Here is a 21,064-nt window from a genome sequence, read left to right on the forward strand (position 1 = left end):
TGCTTCCAGCATCTCAGCAGCCACGTAAAACAGCTCACAGTCCTCCTGAATTAATTCCTCTGCTTTGCTTTCTCTTTTCAAAATGATTGTTTTACATTTGCATTTGCATTTATTATTGCACCCCCTAAGAGATGTTTTGTTTTATCCATCTCTTTGAGAAAAGGCTTTGACAACTTGTGGCTAAGATCCTTGAAATAAGTGTCTTTTAGCCAGAGTCCCATCTGGGTCCCCTAATCATGTGCCTCCCCATCTCTAGCATTTTTAAAAAAAAAAAATCTCTGAAGACACACTTATTCACCCAGGCTTTTAATTAGATTTATAGTTTTAATTTTTTTTAATACTGGGATTTAAATGTTTTACTTTTTTAAATGTTTTAAATGATTTTGATTGTTAATTGATTTGATGTTTTAAATTATTTTCATTGTAAACTGCCCAGAGATGCATGTTTTGGGCAGTATAGAAATATTTTAAACAAACAATAAATCAGATGTTAATGGGAAATACCTCATACGGCTTTCCAAAAGGTTCTGATGTGTGTTCAAGCTACATTTAAGGCAGCATGAAAAGTGAACTACCAATAGATATTTGCAAAGTAATGGCGCAGCGGGGAAATGCTTGACTAACAAGCAGAAGGTTGCCGGTTCAAATCCCCGGTGGTATGTTTGCCATATCGGGCAGTAGCAATATAGGAAGATGTTGAAAGGCATCATCTCATATTGCACAGGAAGAGGCAATGGTAAACCCCTTCTGTATTCTACCAAAAGAAAACCACAGGGCTCTGTGGGCGCCAGGAGTCGAAATCGACTTGATGGCACACTTTACCTTTATTGAATGGTAGGAACACCAAAAGCACAATGATATTTAGGCATCTGATGACCTTTGGTGAATGGAGTTAAGGAGTTGTACTCTTACATTGCTACCTTTCTCCCACCCCACTCATTCAGGCAGCAAACTAGAAACAATGATTGGATTTTTTAGACTTCTGAGTAGTTGCTAAAGACCTTTAGAAGCCCTGCATATTAACAGAGGTGTGGTTTACCTGGAGGTTTTCATTTTGAGAAGCCCCAGAGAAACTTTAGACATGTAGAACTGAGAATTTTAGCCTAAGAGGCCCAATTTTATAGAATCCAGGTGAGGAGACTTTTAAGAGGCCATTCCCAATTATATGGTAGTCAGTAGATCACATTAAAAAATGGCACTTCCACACAGGAACATTGTTTCACAATAAGTACACTTACAAATATAAATTTCTATATTAATTTTCTTCCTTACACATGCATGTACATACACGTACATACACATTCCTTCCATTCAGTAAGGTCAAATGAAACCAAGCAGAAGAGAAGCATCTTCTATTATCTTTTCATAAAGTGATGTTACAGAAAATGTCAGAAACCTTTTGGGGGGGGGCAGGATGGTGGTAATTAAAAATTCTTACCCTTAACTGAGACCAAGTATCTTTGGCAAATAACAAAGATGTTAGGAGAGGAGAGCTGGTCTTGTGGTAGCAAGCATGACTTGTCCCCTTAACTAACCAGGGTCTGCCCTGGTTGCATATGAATGGGAGACTTGATGTGTGAGCACTGTAAGATATTCCCCTTAAGGGATGGAGCCGCTCTGGGAAGAGCAGAAGGTTCCAAGTCCCCTCCCTGGCTTCTCCAAGATAGGGCTGAGAGAGATTCCTGCCTGCAACCTTGGAGAAGCCGCTGTCAGTCTGTGTAGACAATACAGAGCTAGATGGACCTATGGTCTGACTCAGTATATGGCAGCTTCCTATGTACCACCCTTTTCATGCAAAGGATGGCATCTATTTATCAGTCATTTACCATGGCAGGTTGGTAAATGTCTAAAAGTATCATCTTGCCAGAAATATTTCAGATATTTAGTGATGACCTCTCAGGAAGATTGCAATGGCCTTGGCTACAAATAAATAAATGTGTTGATTGATATATCTCAATAACAATAAATGGTGGAATTTCACCCTCATTTCAATAATTTACGGGTAAATAAATGTTGATATTTACTATGCAGACTGGGGAAATTTCTAAATTGTACAGCAATAAATTGTTCTTCAGATGTATGATTCTAGGGTTATTACAGATATTACATTTTTTTCCCAAGTAAGCAACTACAAACAATAATTGCTACCAGATAGTATTGTTCTTTCTTTGCATAAGCACTGTCAAAAGGAAGTGATTAAATATTTGATTATAGGTTGCTGGGGTTATAGGAAATAAAGAAAGAAAGTGAAAGCAAAGTTCAGCTATTCATTATATTAAAAATGATCTCATTATTAACTGCTTGCTCCAGTGCTGGAACCTATACACAAACAATCAACAAAAAATATTTATATACCACTTTTCAACAAAAGTTTCCAAAGTGGTTTACAAAGAGAAATAATCAATCAATAGAATGGATACTTTCTCCAAAGGGCTCACAATCTAAAAAGAAACATATGATAGACACCAGCAACAGTCACTGGAGGTACTGTGTTGGGGGTGGATAGAGCCAGTTACTCTCCCCCTGATGAATAAAGAGAATTACCACACTGAAAAGGTGCCTCTTTGCCCAGGTAGCTGGGCAAATTTAATTTAATTTCAACACTAATTTAAGAACATAAGAACAGCCCTGCTGGATCAGGCCCAAGGCCCATCTAGTCCAGCATCCTGTTTCACACAGTGGCCCACCAAATTCCTCTGGAAGCCCACAAGCAGGAGTTGAAGGCATGCCCTCTCTCCTGCTGTTACTCCCCTGCAACTGGTACTCAGAGGCATCCTGCCTTTGAGGCTGGAGGTGGCCATCCTCCATTCATAGACCGCTCCTTATGAAGTTTTCCAAACCCCTCTTAAAGCCATCCAGATTGTTGGCTTTAATCTCATTAATTTTGTATTCTTTTCAAAGTGATGTCAAGTGTGAAAAATATGAACATTTTTTGCAATCATGCCTACTGGGATTCTAGCAAGAGTCTGCAATAACTACAGAAAGGTGTCTTGCAAGTTCCAAGAGGTCAAAAGGCAACTTGCTCCCTTCCCATGGCCTATGTACATAATTCATACAGGGACAGAAAGTCTATAGCTTCTAGATATTCTACTTGGAAAAGCAATTTAGATTGCTCTGGTACCTACCTGGTTGTGTTTAATATCTTCAGCAGGTGCACCATAAGAATTTCTGTACAAAGTAGAGATTCCAGTGTTCTGAGCTAAAGGTGGGATAAAAAACAGAACTGTGTTTTCAAAAGAGTATCAGGTCTGTGTTATCAGTAGTGAGGAAAAGGCAAGTTTGTGATTAAACCAGCAAGTATTACAATGTCTTTTATAGCAGTAAATGATGCAACCACATTTTGAATGCTGTATACATCTCATTCTCAAAAAGAATGTTATAGAGCTGGAATAGATGTGGAAAAGCACAGCAAAAATAAATGATCAAGGGGCTGGAACATCTTCCTGCAAGGAAAGGCAAAGGGGCTTAAAGCAATGTCACATAGTATAGAAAGTGTAAGGAATTGTTACATGCTGAACCATACACATTTACTTATGATGTAGCCACATGCTTACCACATTCCACGATGGAACCACAATATTTGAGTTAATGTTAACTGAGAACACTTCACTACTGGGGCATTTTTAGTTTACAAAAAAGACAACTAAGTGGGGACATGACAGTGCTTTATAAAACTATGTTGTGATTATAGTGTGGATAGAGTTATCTTCCTCTCTAATACTTTAATTTGGAATCATCCAATGAAATTGATTGATTGGCAGGACAGAAAAGCAGGTAGCATTTCTTCACAAAGCACATAATTCAAAGCATGAAATTCATTACCACAAATGAATGTGGTACCATTCATTTACCATCCACTAGTCAGAAATGGTATAGCAATGTTAAATTATAATTACACATTTCCTACTACAAATTGAAAACAAAACACTCTTAATCATACTATAGCTGTTGGTAATTTGACTCTCTCAAATAACCAGGTTTGTTCATTAGGTCTTCTTTGGATTCAACCTCACCTGGCAACCCTATCATGTGAGGCCAAATTATAAGGCTGTGCAGAAATCTGGATTGAGATTATATCCTCCTCCCCATGGAAAAAACCGTGACGGTAATGGCCCTATGTGGTGTGGCCACTACAGCCTCAGTTATTTCATATGGTAACAGTGCTCCTAGGAATCATGGAAGATATCATTTCCAAAATTCTTGATGTCATGTTTGTATGAAAGACAGAGGGTGGAGAGAGAAGATCTTCATTCTCTGTTGTGATTACATAATTGCAGCCATAACTGGGAGCTCTTATGGAGCCCCAAACTTCAGAATGGTCGTGAAAACAAATAATTTTGAGAAACAGTTTTTCCTGAGTCCATTCTGAATCTGGAGAGTGAAGAGGGAAGCTTGCCCATCACAAATCACTAAGAGTTTTCAGCCTCCACTGGTTGCTCAGATTCATCATCTTTGGGTGCTTCTGGATTCACTCCTTACACCTGGACTTTTCATTTGAAACGATGGCCAGGAGTATATTCCACCAACTATGTTTGCTGAGAAGACTAATCATTTTCTCCGATACTTTTCATAACATTTGTACAGCCCCGTGATTGCTTATGACGAGGAGTACCATAAGAATCTTGTTCCTCCTATTTTATTGGGTGCCGATTGATAAAAGTAGTTATATTGTATAATTTCCCTCTTGTAGGGAATGCTCTTGATAACTTTCAACTGCAGTTTTAGAAAAGATGTATTATTTCAAGGAGAGATCATTGACTAAAACCATTCCTAATATTTTTCATTGGCTGTGGAAATGCTATCTTGATGCTTTTGTAAACAGTCTCATAAGTTCACATGGCAGGAAGAAACACATGTCCGCTTCTTAAACTTGGCTTCCACAGGATCTGACATATTCCACCATCTTTATCATTGCTGTGCAATCAGGTGTGTTTTTTTGGAGAAAATTGTAGATGGTATATGTTTAGCTTGACCAAGTTCATCTCTATAGGCAGGCATCAGGGGAGGCTCCTTATTAAGCCCACTGCAAAGGAAAGAGTATTACAAATCAGTCTGTGTTCGCAGCTCTAATTCATATGCTTGGACAGATCCTCTTGTTCATAGTGGGTATCGTGTAGCCAGTGGAGTCAGTAATTTATTTATTTATTTTGCCTCTCTCTTTGTTGTTCTGATGGTGGGATCTTGGAGGCGGGTCTGGCCCAGGAGTCCAGTACATCTCCCCTTCAGTTTGTCCACAGATGCGCAGCTCACCCTCATTTTCAATTCCGAAGAATCTAGGGAGGTAGACCGGGCCCAGAAGGCTAGGGAGGTAGACCGGGCCTCCGGAGGCCACCGGCTGCTGTGGAGGTAGACCGGGCCTCTGGCCGTCGGAGGCCCGGTCTACCCACCCCAGAAGGCTAGGGAGGTAGACCGGGCCTCCGGAGGCCACCGGCTGCTGTGGAGGTAGACCGGGCCTCCGGCCGTCGGAGGCCCGGTCTACCCGCCCCAGAAGGCTAGGGAGGTAGACCGGGCCTCCGGAGGCCACCGGCTGCTGTGGAGGTAGACCGGGCCTCCGGCCGTCGGAGGCCCGGTCTACCCGCCCCAGAAGCCAGCGGAGGTAGACCGGGCCTCCGCCCGCCGCTCGAGCGGCAGAGTGCGGGGCGGAGGCCCGGTCTACCCGCGCGGGACCCAGCGGGTAGACCGCCCCTCCGCCTCCGGGGCTCGGAAGTCCGGAAGGGGAGCAGACCGAGCGGTTATTGTTAATCTTTTACTTATTTCAGTGGTGTGGTGGTTTTAAAATGTCTACACATTATGTAAACCACCCAGAAATGCACACGTTGGCCAGTGTAGAAATATGAAAAAAATAAAAATAAAAATAAAAATAGCATGGTGTTGCTGTGGCTCTCAGAGTTCATCAGTCTCCATTTGCCTGCTTCCTTGACATCATTGGGCAGATGAGCCAGTGGCAGTGAATTAGATGTGCTTGCTTATTTCTCACCTCGCTTCCTTGAGAGTGCAGCTGCTGGGCCTCCCCCATCATGGGGGAGTTAATGGTCCCAGCTGTTGCTTCTTCCTCCTTGTCTTCCCCACATCATCTACTCAGAACTCCTCCTCTCATCCCCCTTCTACTCCTGCTGGGAGTCCTTCTAACAGGGCTTCTTGCCCTCGCTATGTCTAGTGTGGGAAAATGGAACAGAGAGGTGACCTGCAGCTTGGACAACAGTGCCTCACTACCATTACATATTACATTTCCCCTACAATATACACTACATATAAGCCCTTATTGAAACCTGGGAAAAGATGTTCTGAACTGCCTTCCCTCAGTTCTGTATTCTAATGATCTCGAGTTCTAATGATCTCGAGCATTGTTTTGTATCTGAAATCTTTATGGCTACATAAATGCTTATGTTTCTGGGCACACAGATCCATATGTCACGTGCATCTGTCAGCCCAAATGAATACTGGAATACAAGTGATCTAAGGGGATAAGAAAAAGCTCACAAATATGAGATTTTATATTATGCTTTATTGAACTATTTTATGTTTGGCTGATCTTGTCTCCTTTTCATGCTTGTCGAAGTTCTTTTTCAAGGTGATGTATATGTTTCACACACAAACAAAATAATTTCTCTTTCATTTTTTCTTGCCCTTCTCTTCCATTGATGTTCCATTTGATACGGTAACAACTTGCCCTGAGCTCAGCTGAGGGAACCTGAAAAAGCAAACAAGACTTGTGAACTCTGTCCTCAATCAGACAGCACAACGATTGCAGATCACATTACTTTTGGCTTGGTTGCCTAGCTCATTGCTCATACAAAGCTGAACATCTGGTAGGGCAACAATGAGGCTAATGCTGCATAGTAATGTTTGTACCCAGATAAAAAGCATTAAGTGTGGAGGAGGCAGAGAGAGAGAGAACCTCAGGCAAAATGAAGGTGGGGCGGGGGACACAGGGGATGGGGAAGGGAAATCAAATATGAACAAAGAAACACTGAAGTAACAACAAAGAAGAGTCAAAAGTATGAAGAGATGCAGTAGTTAAAGTGAAACACACACACTATAAAAATCTGTTTTTAAAAAACATAGGAAAACAAAGTGCCTTTTATTTATTAAACTTGTTTGTGCAAGTTTAACAAAATAGCAGGATATCTGTGTGGTCAAATTAGATTCTGACAAGCAAGAATGCCTCTATGGTTGTGCATGCAGCAGATAAATACATTCCTGTCCTCCATATTCAACACATGAACTTTAGAAAGAATGATACAAAAGCATGAATGGCAGCAGAGTCCAGTTTGAGATGACTTAAATTTAACTGCTGTTCCACACATTTAAGTTTTCATTGAAGATGTTTCGCATGTGCACCAAAAATGCAAAGTGAAAATTTGACAAAGACATGCATAAGAACATATGAAGCTGCTTTCTACTGAGTCCGACCTTTAGTAGATCTAGGTCTGTATTATCTACTGTGGCTAGCAGTGGCTGTCCAGGGTTTCAGGCAGGGGTCTTTCCCAATCCTACCCGAGACTGAACCTGGGACCTTCTGTGTGCAAGGCATGTCCTCTACCACTGATCAGTGGCCTTTCCCCATGCATCATACAGGTACAATAGTCAGGAAGCTGGAACTGGCTATGGCTTCTTGCTGTGTGTATGTTTTGTGACATGCCTTGGGTCACTATTATGTAATGTGGGAAGTGACCCTTATTCTCAAACACAAACCCGTTTTTAATACCTTCAGAATGCAAAAGATGTCTTTTTGCTGATTCTTCAGATTCTTGCATTTCCTGATGAGTCAAAATCTAATGAAGAATGAAGGAATCATATGCGCCACAGTAGCTTTATGATCTATTTCGTCGTTCTTCTACATTTTGTTTCAACCTTGGTCTTCACTAGATGAAATCTGGTAAACATCTGAATGCACAGAATGGTAAATCTAACAAATCTAACAAAACCATTGCTGTTGAATACTAAGTTTCAAATGGCAGCTCTTGAGAGAAGCGGCACCTGGAGCCATAAAGAATCTTAATTATCACATTGTAAAGAAACACCATCCAAAGTTCTGCAGAGCCATATGGATTAAATAGAATTAGATGTGTCAAACAGTTATTACTACTTTTGTTAAACTTTCCACTGGACACCTTTTCTTACCTGTTTCTATATGTAGCTATAGTCAGGTAACAGAAAAGTCCCCACTGTCCATTACTTATGTGAACATAACTTAGCCACATGCAGTTATTTCTCCATCAAGGATTTGTTTGTTTGGGAGGGGCTCCTTAACAAACACAGTTTGGGAAAAACTGGAGTGGGAGAACACACATTTCAGCAGTATTTGTAATGTATTTATTTTATTTTATTTATCAAATTTGTACACCGCCCCAAACTTTCATCTCGGAGTGGTAAAAAATAGCATAAAACAAGTTAAAAGCACATACAAAAACTTAAAACAATTTAACAATTCAAAAATAAACCAGAAATTAAAACCTAAAAATTTAAAAAGCTGAGAAAGCTTGGGCAAAAAAAAAAAAAAAAAAAGGGTTTTCAGGAGTTTTTAAAAGATTGCCAGAGATGGGGAGGATCATATCTCAGCAGGAAGCACATTCCACAATCTTGGGGCAGCAACCGAGAAGGCCAGTCTCTGTGTAGCCATCAAACGAGTTGGCGGTAACTGGAGACGGGCCTCCTCAGATGACCCCAACGGGTGGTGGGGCTCATAGTGAAGAAGACGGTCTCTTAAATACCCAGGGCCTAAGCCATTTAGGGATTTATAAGTTATAACTAGCACTTTGTATTTTGTCCGGAAACCTATTGACAGCCAGTGTAGCTCCATCAGTAAAGCAGTAACGTGGTCTCTCCGAGATGAACCAGAAACCAACCTGGCTGCCGCATTCTGAACCAACTGAAGTTTCCGGACTACATACAAAGGCAGTCCCATGTAGAGAGCATTACAGAAGTCAAGTCTGGAGGTTACCAACTGATGTACCACTGTTTTGAAGTCACTGATCTCGAGAAACGGGTGCAGCTGGCCACCCCTGGCCACCGCCTCAACCTGAGAAACCAGGGAGAGGTGTGACTCCAGAAGTACTCCCAGACTGCGAGTTCTGGGATTCATATTGAAAAATGAATCCTTTCAATTTAAAATCAGTAGTGTGCACAACCAGAAAGTCTAATGAAGCTGTGCAACATACTTCTAGCTCTCTACTATTTTCTATTTAGGGCCAAACTATGTGTTCTACTGAACATGTAACTCAGCCCTGTGTGTGTGTTTTATTGCTTAAACAGCAGCTGCTTGGTTGGGGGTGGGTGGGACGTGGGATCAAGGCTGAGGTGTACAAGGTTTGGTGTGTTTATCACTTTCCCTTAGCATCACAGTCCCACTGAAAATACCCCCAGCAAGCTGCTATCAGCTCTAGGAGGGAAGCTCCAATTGGCTAAAAGTAGCTTCAGGGTGCCATTTTCATCAGGACTGCAGTGAGAGGGGGGAAAGGTCAAATAACTTTCCCCATGCATTACAGTCTCAATCCTGATCTCTCTCATGCAGCTATTTAAGCTAAAGCAAAAAACCACCACTGTGTCGGTGTACTGTGAGGCTTGGGCTTTAGGTCAGGGCTGCACAACTTCGGTCCCCCAGCTGCTGCTGGAATACAGCTCGCCTCATCCTTGGCTACAGTGGCCAATAGTCAGGGATGATGGGAGCTGTACTCGAACATCTGCAGGATGCAGCCCTGCTTTAGGTTGATATAGAATGTGTTCAAAAGATAACATTGTACTATGTGGAAGGCGAGTCAGCATATTGCTGGATGAACAGTAGACTACAACCTTATTAAGCAACCACCACCAGAAATAGTTGGATTTGGGAATAGCTGAACTACTTGAAGCAACTACCACCAGAGGTAATCGTGAACTTCAGTGTGGTAGTAGTCCAAGTCTAATGAGGCTCAGCCCATCAAATGGATAGAATCTCAGGGAGGAGAATAGCATCTCCTGTTCTACAACCATAGGTTATAACTTATAAAGTCCTAAACAGCTTAGGCCCTAGATATTTAAGAAAATGTCTTCTTCGCCATGAGCCCCACCGCCCATTGAGATCATCCTGAGAGGGTTGCATGCCGTTGCCAGCAGCTTGTCTGGTGGCAATGCAGGGACAGGCCTTCTCTCTTGCTGCTCCAAGCCTCTGGCATGCACTCCCTAATGAAATAAGAGCCTCCCTATCTCTGACAACTTTTTATAAGTCCCTACAGACTCATTTTTTTCACCCAAGCTTTTTAATTTGACTGTGGTTTTAAATTGTTTCAAGGTTTTCATTTTAATTTGTTTTATGTTGCTGTAAACTGCCCACAGACAGATGTTTGGGGTGGTCTACAAATTCAGAAATAAATAAAACAAGCATATTTAGCCACACCCAAAGGGCACGGCTTTTACAGTGTTCAAATTACAGTGTCCAAATTACAGTGTCCAAACCTCTATGATACTCTAAAGGCCTCTCGCTTTAGAGGATCAGGGGTGCCCCTTCTCAGTTTTCTCATCAAAGCCCAATTGCTGCCTGATGTAAAAGGAGGACCAGACTGAGAGGCCAAGCCTTCAATTTCCGTATTCCAAACCCTAAGAACAGATTTCGGGAACACAGTCTCCCCAGATCTACTACGCTCACCTCCCCACCCCATATCCACCACCACAATGTGCTGCTGGTGCGTATTCATAGGAGATAAGCAGGATATTGCTCCTGGGAGACATCTCAGCCAGGCAAGCAGCACTTCATGCAGGGCTGCTTCCCTTCTCTGCTTCCCAACCTGCCTCCTACCTGAGCACAGGTGAGGTTCTTTTCAGAAAGCAACACAAACTTCTGGCATTAAATATTCAGTAGTTACTACCACTAAGAATATAAGAACAGCCCTGCTGGATCAGGCCCAAGGTCCATCTAGTCCAGCATCCTGTTTCACACAGTGGCCCACCAGATACCGCTGGAAGCCTACAGGCAGGAGTTGAGGGCATGACCCCTCTCCTGCTGTTAATCCCCTGCAACTGGTATTCAGAGGCATCCTGAATATCTAAGCTGGAGTTCTGTAGGAAAGAAAAGCTTTTAATTAAGGTGTGCCAACCTTGAGAAGAAGTTATTGCTTAAGGAGAAAATAGAGTTGTAAAGTCCAAAAAGAAAGAAAATCCAGGTAGTCACAGGAATGATCTGATGCAGGAATACCAATTATTCTGTTTCCTGCCAAGCCATATGACAGTCATGCAAAAGCAGTAGCTAGAGATCACTATACCAACTTATCCAAGGTTGTACTATCAAGCCTAAATGACTAGTGCAAGTCGCACTTACACCTTCCTGTTGGGGGAAAAAACCGATGTTATAAAACCTCTTTTCTCCACAGAGAAAAAATATAATTAGGATGCAAACTCCATTCCTATATGAAGCTTTATCACTGAATTAAACATCATGCTGCAGGAACTGAAACCATAATTTCCTTTCTACTCCAGCAACGCTTTATAGCTTGCAGCTCCGATAGGGACCTGTTTAAATTTATGAAACATATAAAATATACAGGGTAAATTTATGGCTAGTTGTAAAATTGGAAATATAAGGAATTTCTGTAGCAATGTCGGATGCAGCTCAAATGGTACCATTATGAAAAACAACATGCCTGTATGTGAGATGAAGACTCGTAAGATCTTTTACAAAGTGCAATGCTTCTACACATGCCTCACAAATATGCCCACAGAGAACTAGAGCAAATGCCAGCATATAATGTTTGTTTCTCCCAATCACTTTTTATGTATGGTATGCTATAGCTGTTTCACCTGTCATTGTATCTTTCCGAGAAGTGTGTTCTCCTTTATTTCCATGGTAAGCAGCATTTGTTCCAGTTGATTCGTAGTCTGTTTTCCTTTCTTTCAAACTGATCATTTCTCGAGGTGAGGCTGGGGCACTTGCTAGAAAACAAAAACAAATGCAGGTATTTAAATCTCCTATCACATTAATGCATACAAAACCTGCCTCTGGTGTGTGTTGGGGCTGTGTGAAGCAGCTGCAATTCGAACTGGAGGCTGCCTTGGTGCTTCGGAGGAGCCTCTGATTTGGTGCTTCTGGACACAATTCTGACTCAATTAGGCCTGCTTCGAGGACCAAAGAAAGCTGGAATGGCCACCCAAATCCACACCCTCACTCTGTACATTCCAGGTGCGAAGTAAGGGCAAGGAGACATCCTCTTTCTTAACTTTCTGTTGCTCCTGGTGGCGAGGGAGCAGTGTCTTCTGTGGCATAACTTGTTAAAAGGACTGCTGGAAGAAGCTGCTTTCTCTTTTCTCCTCTCTGCAATCCTGGGAAAGAGGCAGGGTGTGACCTGATTTGGGTCAAATTCAGACCTCGTATGCATGTCCATATGCACGCAGACAAACACACAAGAATGCTGCTACTTCAGTTAGTTGATAACTACATAAGCAGCAAGTGTCATCTCTTTTCATAAAAAGACTGAAATCACTCATCTGATTTTCAGCAAAGGTGTCATTCAAAAATCCTCGGCTATCTGGGTAGTGATAAATTGGTTAAATGTAACATGTGTTACAAGCTCATGGACCTTGGGATTCATATTCAAAGACTTCCCAAAGCTTCCTTAGCATGTAGTACCTGGACCCAGCTGCCCAGACCGTCGGACCCATCAGAGCAATGCCACCCAGAGCAATTCGGAAGGACTGTCACACTCCTGTCTAGGAAGGTCAGCCAGTGATATAAGGATGGCAGGACGTGGAGAGGTCAGACTTTTAACTTGGCCAGGCCTTTGGGGTGAAATTGCAGGAGACTGCAGGACTGCTCAAATATGAGCTTGGCATGATTCCTCACTGTGAGTTACTGTGCACTTGGCTTATCAGTTTGTACAAAATAGAGCGGAATGACTTGCAGCTCATGACATGTGACCATGCTAGTGTTCCAGTCAAGTATTTCCCTTCAATTACATGCTACATGAAACCACTGGGTGAAGTCATCTGGGGGGTTGGGCTGAGCATCAATATGCTGTTTCACCTACTGCAATCCTATTTAGATACAGCAGACCTGGACTCAATTACTCATGCTCCAGTCATGTCCAGGTTAGACTGCTGAAACATCCTCTCTCAGGAGCTGCCTCTAAACAGCTTGGAAGCGTCAAGTTGCTGAATCATGGTGGAAGCAACAACCCTCAAAGTCTGAAATGGTTTGGGATCAAGTTAGATCCCCCTGCTCCCATATGAACCTGCCCAAGCCCTAAGTTCAGTGTGGGAGGCCATGCTCCCTGGCCCACCTCTAGGTCAGGGATTTTGCAGGCTTGGGTTCCAGAATGTTGTCAGACTACAATTTCCATCAGCCCCAGACAAAATGGTCATTGTGGCTTAGGATGATGGGAGTTGTGGCCCAACAACATGGTGGAAACCCAAGGTTGAGGACCACTGCTTTAGGTGATATTTTGCTGATGGGAACCAGAGGTGGTGCCATGCCTTTTGTACACTCTCTCCAGGGAGATACGAGTCCAACACGCTCTCCTGCCATCTTCCGTCAGTAACTGAAGATAGTTTTAACTCAATAAAGCCTTTAAAGTTTTGCTGATATAGATCAGTCAGTTTGAAAATATGTTATTGCTATTTTATACTGAATATTATTTTATTAGCTTGTTTGAATTTGTTTTTATCAATTATTTGTTCACCAGCCTGGGCTTATGTTTATGAGGAAGGATGGGATATACATTTCACATGAAATAAGTAAATGAAGCTCCAAAAGCAAATGATGAAATTCAGTGGAGCAAGTCTGTACATGATACTGGGGAGAGCACCGGGATTATGACAATGTTGGTGATTGGAGGAGCAGCTCTCTTCCACTTTAAAGGGGTGTGTAAGCCCTCATTTTTAAAGGGATGTACCCACAATTTGGATGCCAAATTGCATTTCGGCACATCCCTAGTTTTTAGGTGTCTGTCTTGGAACAGTGAATTCTTGACTTTCCTTGTGAATCCTAATTGCCTTTCAGTGACTTAAAGGAAAAATGGCTACTTCCTGAATTCTTCCAGACCACTTTGTTCCACAGACATTAGTCCTTGTGGACCAGAAAAATCCAACCTCTTCACAGATGGTCATATTCTATAACAAAGTTTCATAGGTATGGCACACATGCTTGGATGGGATGAGTTCATCCAATGGGACTTGAGACATGTATATGTTTCTTGGGGACTGGCTTTGTAGTTTTTTGCCTTTCTAGAATGCACAGCAGCCAGCAATACAATACAATTTATATGTAAGACAAACATGGATATTAATTGCTCTCCCCCTTTCCAAGCTAAATTGCTAGCAACATTTTTACTGGAACGTCATTAAAATTTGGAAATAAAATTATCTGAGACCAGGATAAGTTGCTTCGTAGCTGCATCCAGCCTGCAGGCCACTGGCCTGTCATTGCTAACTTTAGTGCAGTCCCCATTGATGACCCTTCGGTGTGAAATTGACTGGATTTCTAAAGTCTAATTGTTCAACTCCCATCTTTTGAATGCCCCAAGCCTTCCCCTACAGAGTCTCAAGAGCCTGTTTTATTGCAGAAAACAAAACTTTCTGAGTTGGCCTTTCTTTTTTAGGTGTGAGAATTAGTCAGGAGTCAAATAGCCTATTACAATTTCTGACAAGATCTTTAACTTCAGGAGTCCATCCACACCATAGTCACTTTATCTTCACTTTTCTAATCTTTCAAGGTTTGTAAACACATTGGGGAGCTGCAAACTATCCACTAGGGCTATGTGAAGCAGGCCTGCCTTGATTCGGAGACAACCTTGGTGCTTTGGAGGGATCCCCCTCCCATTTGTAATCCAGCCCCCACCCCCTTGCCATTCAGATCCATTTGAGAACATGTGTGTCCTCCTTTGCCTTCAGGTCAAACCCTTCAGCCCACTGAAGTTTGTTTTGGCTCACTCCGCACCACTTCCAAAAGAACTGGGCAGGGGCAGAAAACAGACAACTTTGCTGTATCTTTGCTCGCTGTGGCAAGGAAGAGGGCAGCATTTCCTGCAACTTGTATTTTAAAAAGCCTTTTCTTTTGCTGCTGCCCCCCCTCCCCCGCAAACCTTTCTGAGGCTGCAGCCATTGATGGTCCATTCCCAGGACAGCATGAGATTTTTTTTTTAAAGCACTTTAAAATACAGGCCACGGAAGATGCTGCCTGCCTCCTCACTACTCGGAGTGAGGGTACAGAAAAGCAGTCTGTCTTCTGTTGATCCTGTACCAACCAGGAGGCTTTACACACAGGGCTTCTACTCTGAACCTCCTTCGGGAGAGAGTGTGTGCATTCACATACCAGCCAAACTTACTCCAAAGTCCCTTCAAGATCCTTGGACCCACTCCACACACAAGTCAGGCTTTTTCTTGTGAATTCTAGCTTATCTCGAGGTATTTCCGGGTTTTTAGGGAGAGGCACTGATGTAGGATCATTAGCATGATAAGAGGGATACTCTCTTTACAAATGCAGATGTAGCTCTTTAGTAATCTCCCCTGCCCCTGCCCATGGGCTAGAAGGAAAACACGGATGCCTGCCATGTGAATTTGCATCAAAAGCAAACCCAAGATCAGAGGGTTCGCTGCTTCCCTCAATGCCATGAGTGTACTTCGAAGGGGCTTCGTCTAACTTTTACCCCGTAGCATGAAGCCATGTGCGAATAACTCCCAGGTGATGTTTCAATTTAGGTTGAAGTGGGCTGAAGCTGGATAGGCCCCTGAAGTTTCAAAGAGCCTTATTAGCCATGCATCTGGGATTCATCTCTTATGGTGAGGTCCAATTGTGTGGGTCTCAGATTCCTAGGAAAACCTTTCCTCTTAGAGACCATTCCTTTTTTCCTCAGCTTTGCCATGGCATAGCTCTGCATTTTTAGTTAAGGAAAGTGCTCTGATATGCCAACATTTCAGACATTATTGGTACATTTTTGCTTCCACATGTGAGCCAAAGTGACAGGTTCTGAGGACTTTTCTTCAAAATCACTGCCTCTTCAAAGGGAAAGGAACACAAACAGAAATCCCTATTTATATTAATTTTAAAAAACCCTTTGAGTTCTGGTAGAGTTATAATATATTTTTCAAAAGTGGCACATTTAGGTATTTATTTGTAGCATCTATGTCCCACACTTTAGGTTAAAAACCTCTCATGGAAGCTTAGAATAATTAAACCTGAACGCCAATGGAATACGTTTTAGATGGGAAGTGCCTGAAGGGGTCTCCTTTTTCTACAAGGGGAAGAGGAATAGATTCACAGAGCTCCTCAAAGCGCAAGAATTTTGGCGGAAATACAAAAAAACTTTAACTTCTGAGCACCCAGTGCCTTCAACACATAATTCTAACTAGCCAAGATGGATTATAAAATAGCTTCATGGAACGTAAATGGATTAAATAACAAAACCAAAAGGGTAAAAGTTTTTCATTTTCTTAAAAAACAAAGCTTGGACATTGTATGCTTACAAGAGACACGTATTAGAAAACAAGACAGAAAATATTTGGTTAATAAGGCCTTGGGACAAGAATTCGTTACCTCTGATAAGAAAAAAAGAGGGGGTAATGCTTTATGTGAAACAACAATTTGAACCCAAGTTGATTTTTAAAGATGAAGAAGGTAGGGTGCTTGCTTTGGAAATCTTAGTTTCCTGAATCAAAACGGTGATAATTGGAATTTATGCAGCCAATGAAAAAAAAGTAGAATTTTATAAGTATCTAGAACAAGAAGATGGCTGAGTTATCGGATGCTAATTTAGTTTTACTGGGAGATTTTAATGGAGTTCTCTCTACATCCTTGGATAGAAAATCTGATACATCTGAAAGGAATCTGCAAGGCAGGCTACCTAAAACTTTTTTTGATTTAGTAGAACATATGGATCTCTATGACTTGTGGAGAATCAAAAACTCAAATGCAAAGGAATATACTTATTTCTCTGAAAGATACAAATCTAATTCAAGGATAGATATGGTCTGGACATCCATACGCCATGTATGAAAAGAATGGATATCTTGCCCAGAACCTTCTCAGATCATAATGCAATTTGCTTTACAGGGAAGAAGAAGGCAACGGTTTCCTTTCGCTGGAGACTGAATGAATACTTGCTGAAAAAAGCGGAAGTTGTGGAGAAAGCCAAAAGGAAGTTAAAGGACTACTTTGAACTGAATTTAAACCAAGGAATGGACAATAAAATAGTTTGGGATGCAGGAAAAGTGGTTATGAGAGGTTTTTTAATACAACAAAATGCATACTTTAAAAAACAAAGGGGACTGAAAAAAAGAGGGATTATTGATGGAGATTTCTAAAAAAGAAAGATAACTTCTATAGGCTAAGGACAAGAAAAAGACTATTCAAGTCATTAAAATGCTTCAGCAGCAGTTCTCTATGTTACTATTAAATGAAGTTGAACGGAACAAAATATGTGACGCAAAAGTCATTTGAATTTGCAAACAAACCAGGCAAGTTGTTGGCTTGGAAAATTAGAAGTGAGAAAAAGAATAAGTATATTTCCAAGATATCAACAAAAATGGGCTTCCCTATGATGAAAGGGAAATAAAAAGGGAATTCTTTAGATACTATTCTGAATTATATAAAGGAAACAAAGTAGAAGATATAAAAATCGACAGATTTCTCAAGACGCAAAATATTCCAAAACTTTCTAAGGATCATATAGAAATTATGAATGCACTGATATCAATAATGGAAATAACAGAAGTAATAAATCAAAGCAAAGCTAATAAGGCACCAGAGCCTGATGGGTTACCAGCTTCGTACTACAAATCTTTTAAAGATCAAATATTACAGCCTTTGCAATGGATGATGAATGATATTTTGCAAAGAGGAATTATGCCGGAGTCTTGGAAGTATGCCAATTTTGCAGTAATTCCAAAACCGGATCAAGATTTAACGCAAGTCAAGAACTACAGGCCAATCTCACTCTTAAATAATGATTATAAACTTTTTGCTGCCATTTTGGCAAGGAGAATGAAGGTTGTATTAAGACTTTTTATTCATGAAGATCAAGCAGGCTTTTTGCCAAAATGGCAATTAAGAGATAATGTGAGAACAGTTTTGAATGTATTGGAGTATTACGAAAAACACAATGATAAACATAGCTATGATCTTTCTGGATGCAGAGAAAGCATTTGATAATGTCTCCTGGCAGTTTATGTGGAGGCTACTGGATGTAATGGGAGTTGGTAATAATTTTATTAGGGCTATTAAGACAATCTATTCAGAGCAATACGCTAAAATTATTATAAATGGGGAACTATCAGATAGTTGTAAAATACAAAAAGTAACTAGACAAGGATGTCCACTTTCCCCATTACTTTTTATATTAGTACTGGAAGTGCTTTGTAGAAATATTAGAGAAGATGATCAAATACAAGGCCCGAAAGTTGTGAAACAGGAGTATAAACTTAGAGCCTTTGTGAATGATGTAGTGTTTTTTCTAGAAAATCCATTAGAGAAGATCGGAAGACTCTTGGAAAAAATAGAACAATTTGGCCAACTGGCCGGGTTTTATATAAATAAGACTAAAACGAAGGTGTTGACAAAAAATATGGACCAGAAATCTAATGATAGATTTTTTGAGATAAGTGAACTGAAAGTGGAGAAGAAAATTAAATACTTGGGCATCTGGTTGACAAACAAAAACTCTTTGTTGTTTTTAAATAATTATATCAAAATATGAAATACAGTAAAAACTGACTTGCAAAGATGGACTAGAATGAATTTATCTTTAATGGGAAGAATTTCAGTTGTGAAGATGAATGTTTTACCTAAAATGCTGTTTCTTTTTCAGACTATTCCTATAATTAACACCTTAACTTGCTTTAAGCAATGGCAAAAGGACATAACCAAATTTGTTTGGCAAGGGAAAAGACCAAGAATTAAATTAAAAAATTTAACAGATGCTAAAGAAAGAGGTGGTCTTATCCTGCCAGATGTAAGGTTGTATTCTGATGCTGTTTGTTTGACATGGTTAAAAGAATGGATAACATTAAGAAATCCCAGAATACTTGATTTGGAAGGATTTGATAGAAGGTTTGGATGGCATTCATATCTGTGGTATGATAAAAGTAAAGTACATAAAGATTTTCTTAATCACTATGTAAGAAGGAGCCTAATGAGAGTGTGGGTAAAATATAAAAAAAATGGCTGGAATCTAAAACTCCATTATGGCTATCCCCAATTGAAGCTTTAGAAGAGATAGATATGCAATTGAAGAGATAGATATGCAACCTGAATGGGGTACCTACAGGGATTTGTTATGTTTCCAAGAAAAGGGCTGTAAATTAAAAAACCTAATCGAAGTACAAAATTTGGTTAGTAACTGGTTTCAGTACCATCAGTTAAATGAAATCTATAAGAAGGATCTTAAAGTTGGATATGAGGATCAAATGTCGAGATTTGAGAAGGAGCTGTGTGAAAATGACGAAAAATTAGTTTCTAAGATGTATAAGCTGTTGCTTTTGGAGGAGACAAGAGATGAAGTGGTTAAAACGACTATGATAAAATGGGCTCAAGATGTGGTTCATAATATAGATATGGCAGCTTGGGAAAAATTATGGAAAATGGATTTAAAGTTCACTGCATGTTATACTTTAAAAGAAAATTATTACAAGATGATGTACAGGTGGTATTTGACACCCAAAAAATTAGCATTAATGTATAAAAATGTTCCAAACAAATGTTGGAAATGTGGACATTGTGAAGGAACTTTTTTCATATGTGGTGGTCTTGCGGGAAGGCAAAGGCCTTTTGGGATATGATATATAATGAGTTGAAGAAAAATGACATTTTTGAGTTGAAGAAAAATGACATTTAAAATGACATTTCCTAAGAGGCCAGAATCCTTCCTGCTGGGAATAACGCAAGGAGAGTTTTCCAGAAGAAACTTAACATTTTTTATCTATGCAACCACGGAGGCCAGAATAGTATATGCGCAGAAATGGAAGGACAAGGAAATGCCTCAAAAGAAGATTGGTTGATAAAAATTTTGGAATATGCTGAGATGGCAAAACTTACAGTACTGATAAGGGATGGAATGAATGTTTTAAAGATTGGAAATCATTCTTACTAAACTTAAAGAACTATTTTTCTAATATCGATTTTTCAGCAGGGTTTGAAATTTAGTAATAATAGCAGGTTGGGTAGAGTAAAATCAAGTTTGCAATGTGTAGGATATATGTTTTGCATTACTATAGCAATGGTTGACTTGTATAGTTAATGAATCGTGCAGATTGGTGAGCGGGAAGTCAATATTTAATTAATTAGATGTAACGGGATTGTTAAGATATGTAAAAACCAATAAAAATTTTAAAAAGAAAAAAAAAGAATAATTAAACCTGGATTACAGCACAAATATTCTCCCTTTCAACAGGTATAAATAATATATTTTCCTTAAAAAGCAGAATCCCTCCCCACTTCTCTCCCAAGAGACAGGAAAGGAATTCTTAAAATTCTTCCCCTGCTAACTTGGCAAAGAGGCATCTTTTAATGTGGTGATTCTCTTTATTTAGCAGAGGGAGAGTAACTAGCCCTATCCACCCCCAGCACACTACCTCCAGTGACTGTTGCTGGTGTCTATCTTATGTTTCTTTTTAGATTGTGAGCCTTTGGGGACAAGGATCCATCTTATTTATTTATTATTTCTCTGTGTAAATGCCCTGAGCCATTTCTGGAAGGGCGGTATAGAAATCGAATGAATGAATGAATAAATATTTATTATTTATTATTTATAAATAATAAACAGGGATCCATCTTATTCATTTGTTATTTCTCTGTGTAAACTGCCCTCAGCCATTTCTGGAAGGGCGGTATAGAAATCGAATGAATGAATAAATAAATATTTATTATTTATAAATAATAAACAGGGATCCATCTTATTTATTTGTTATTTCTCTGTGTAAACTGCCCTGAGCCATTTTTGGAAGGGCGGTATAGAAATCAAATAAATAAATAATCAATAAATTAATATACATAAAATAAAAGAACAAATAAAAGTGCTTGGAACTAGTAAATCTTGTCACAACTATGCATCACCATGAAAAACATTTTGGGTGGCATCAAATATATGACCAGAGTATGGCAGACTGT

At 40.3% G+C, this 21,064-nt stretch overlaps 1 protein-coding gene across 6 annotated transcripts in view; it reads right to left on the bottom strand.

Annotated features, from left to right (window-relative positions):
* Positions 1-21,064, bottom strand: part of CTNND2 (catenin delta 2) — a 924,887-nt gene that overhangs the window by 1,393 nt on the left and 902,430 nt on the right. For all 6 annotated transcript variants that reach the window (XM_053242882.1, XM_053242877.1, XM_053242879.1 and 3 more), the window contains 2 exons: positions 11,773-11,904; positions 3,126-3,199 (listed from right to left, as the gene is read on the bottom strand). In XM_053242882.1, the coding sequence (XP_053098857.1) occupies positions 3,126-3,199; positions 11,773-11,904 (206 nt within the window). The remainder of the gene's footprint in view (positions 1-3,125; positions 3,200-11,772; positions 11,905-21,064) is intronic.

This window comes from Hemicordylus capensis, chromosome 4 (assembly GCF_027244095.1).
Source record: "Hemicordylus capensis ecotype Gifberg chromosome 4, rHemCap1.1.pri, whole genome shotgun sequence".
Taxonomy (NCBI): domain Eukaryota; kingdom Metazoa; phylum Chordata; class Lepidosauria; order Squamata; family Cordylidae; genus Hemicordylus; species Hemicordylus capensis.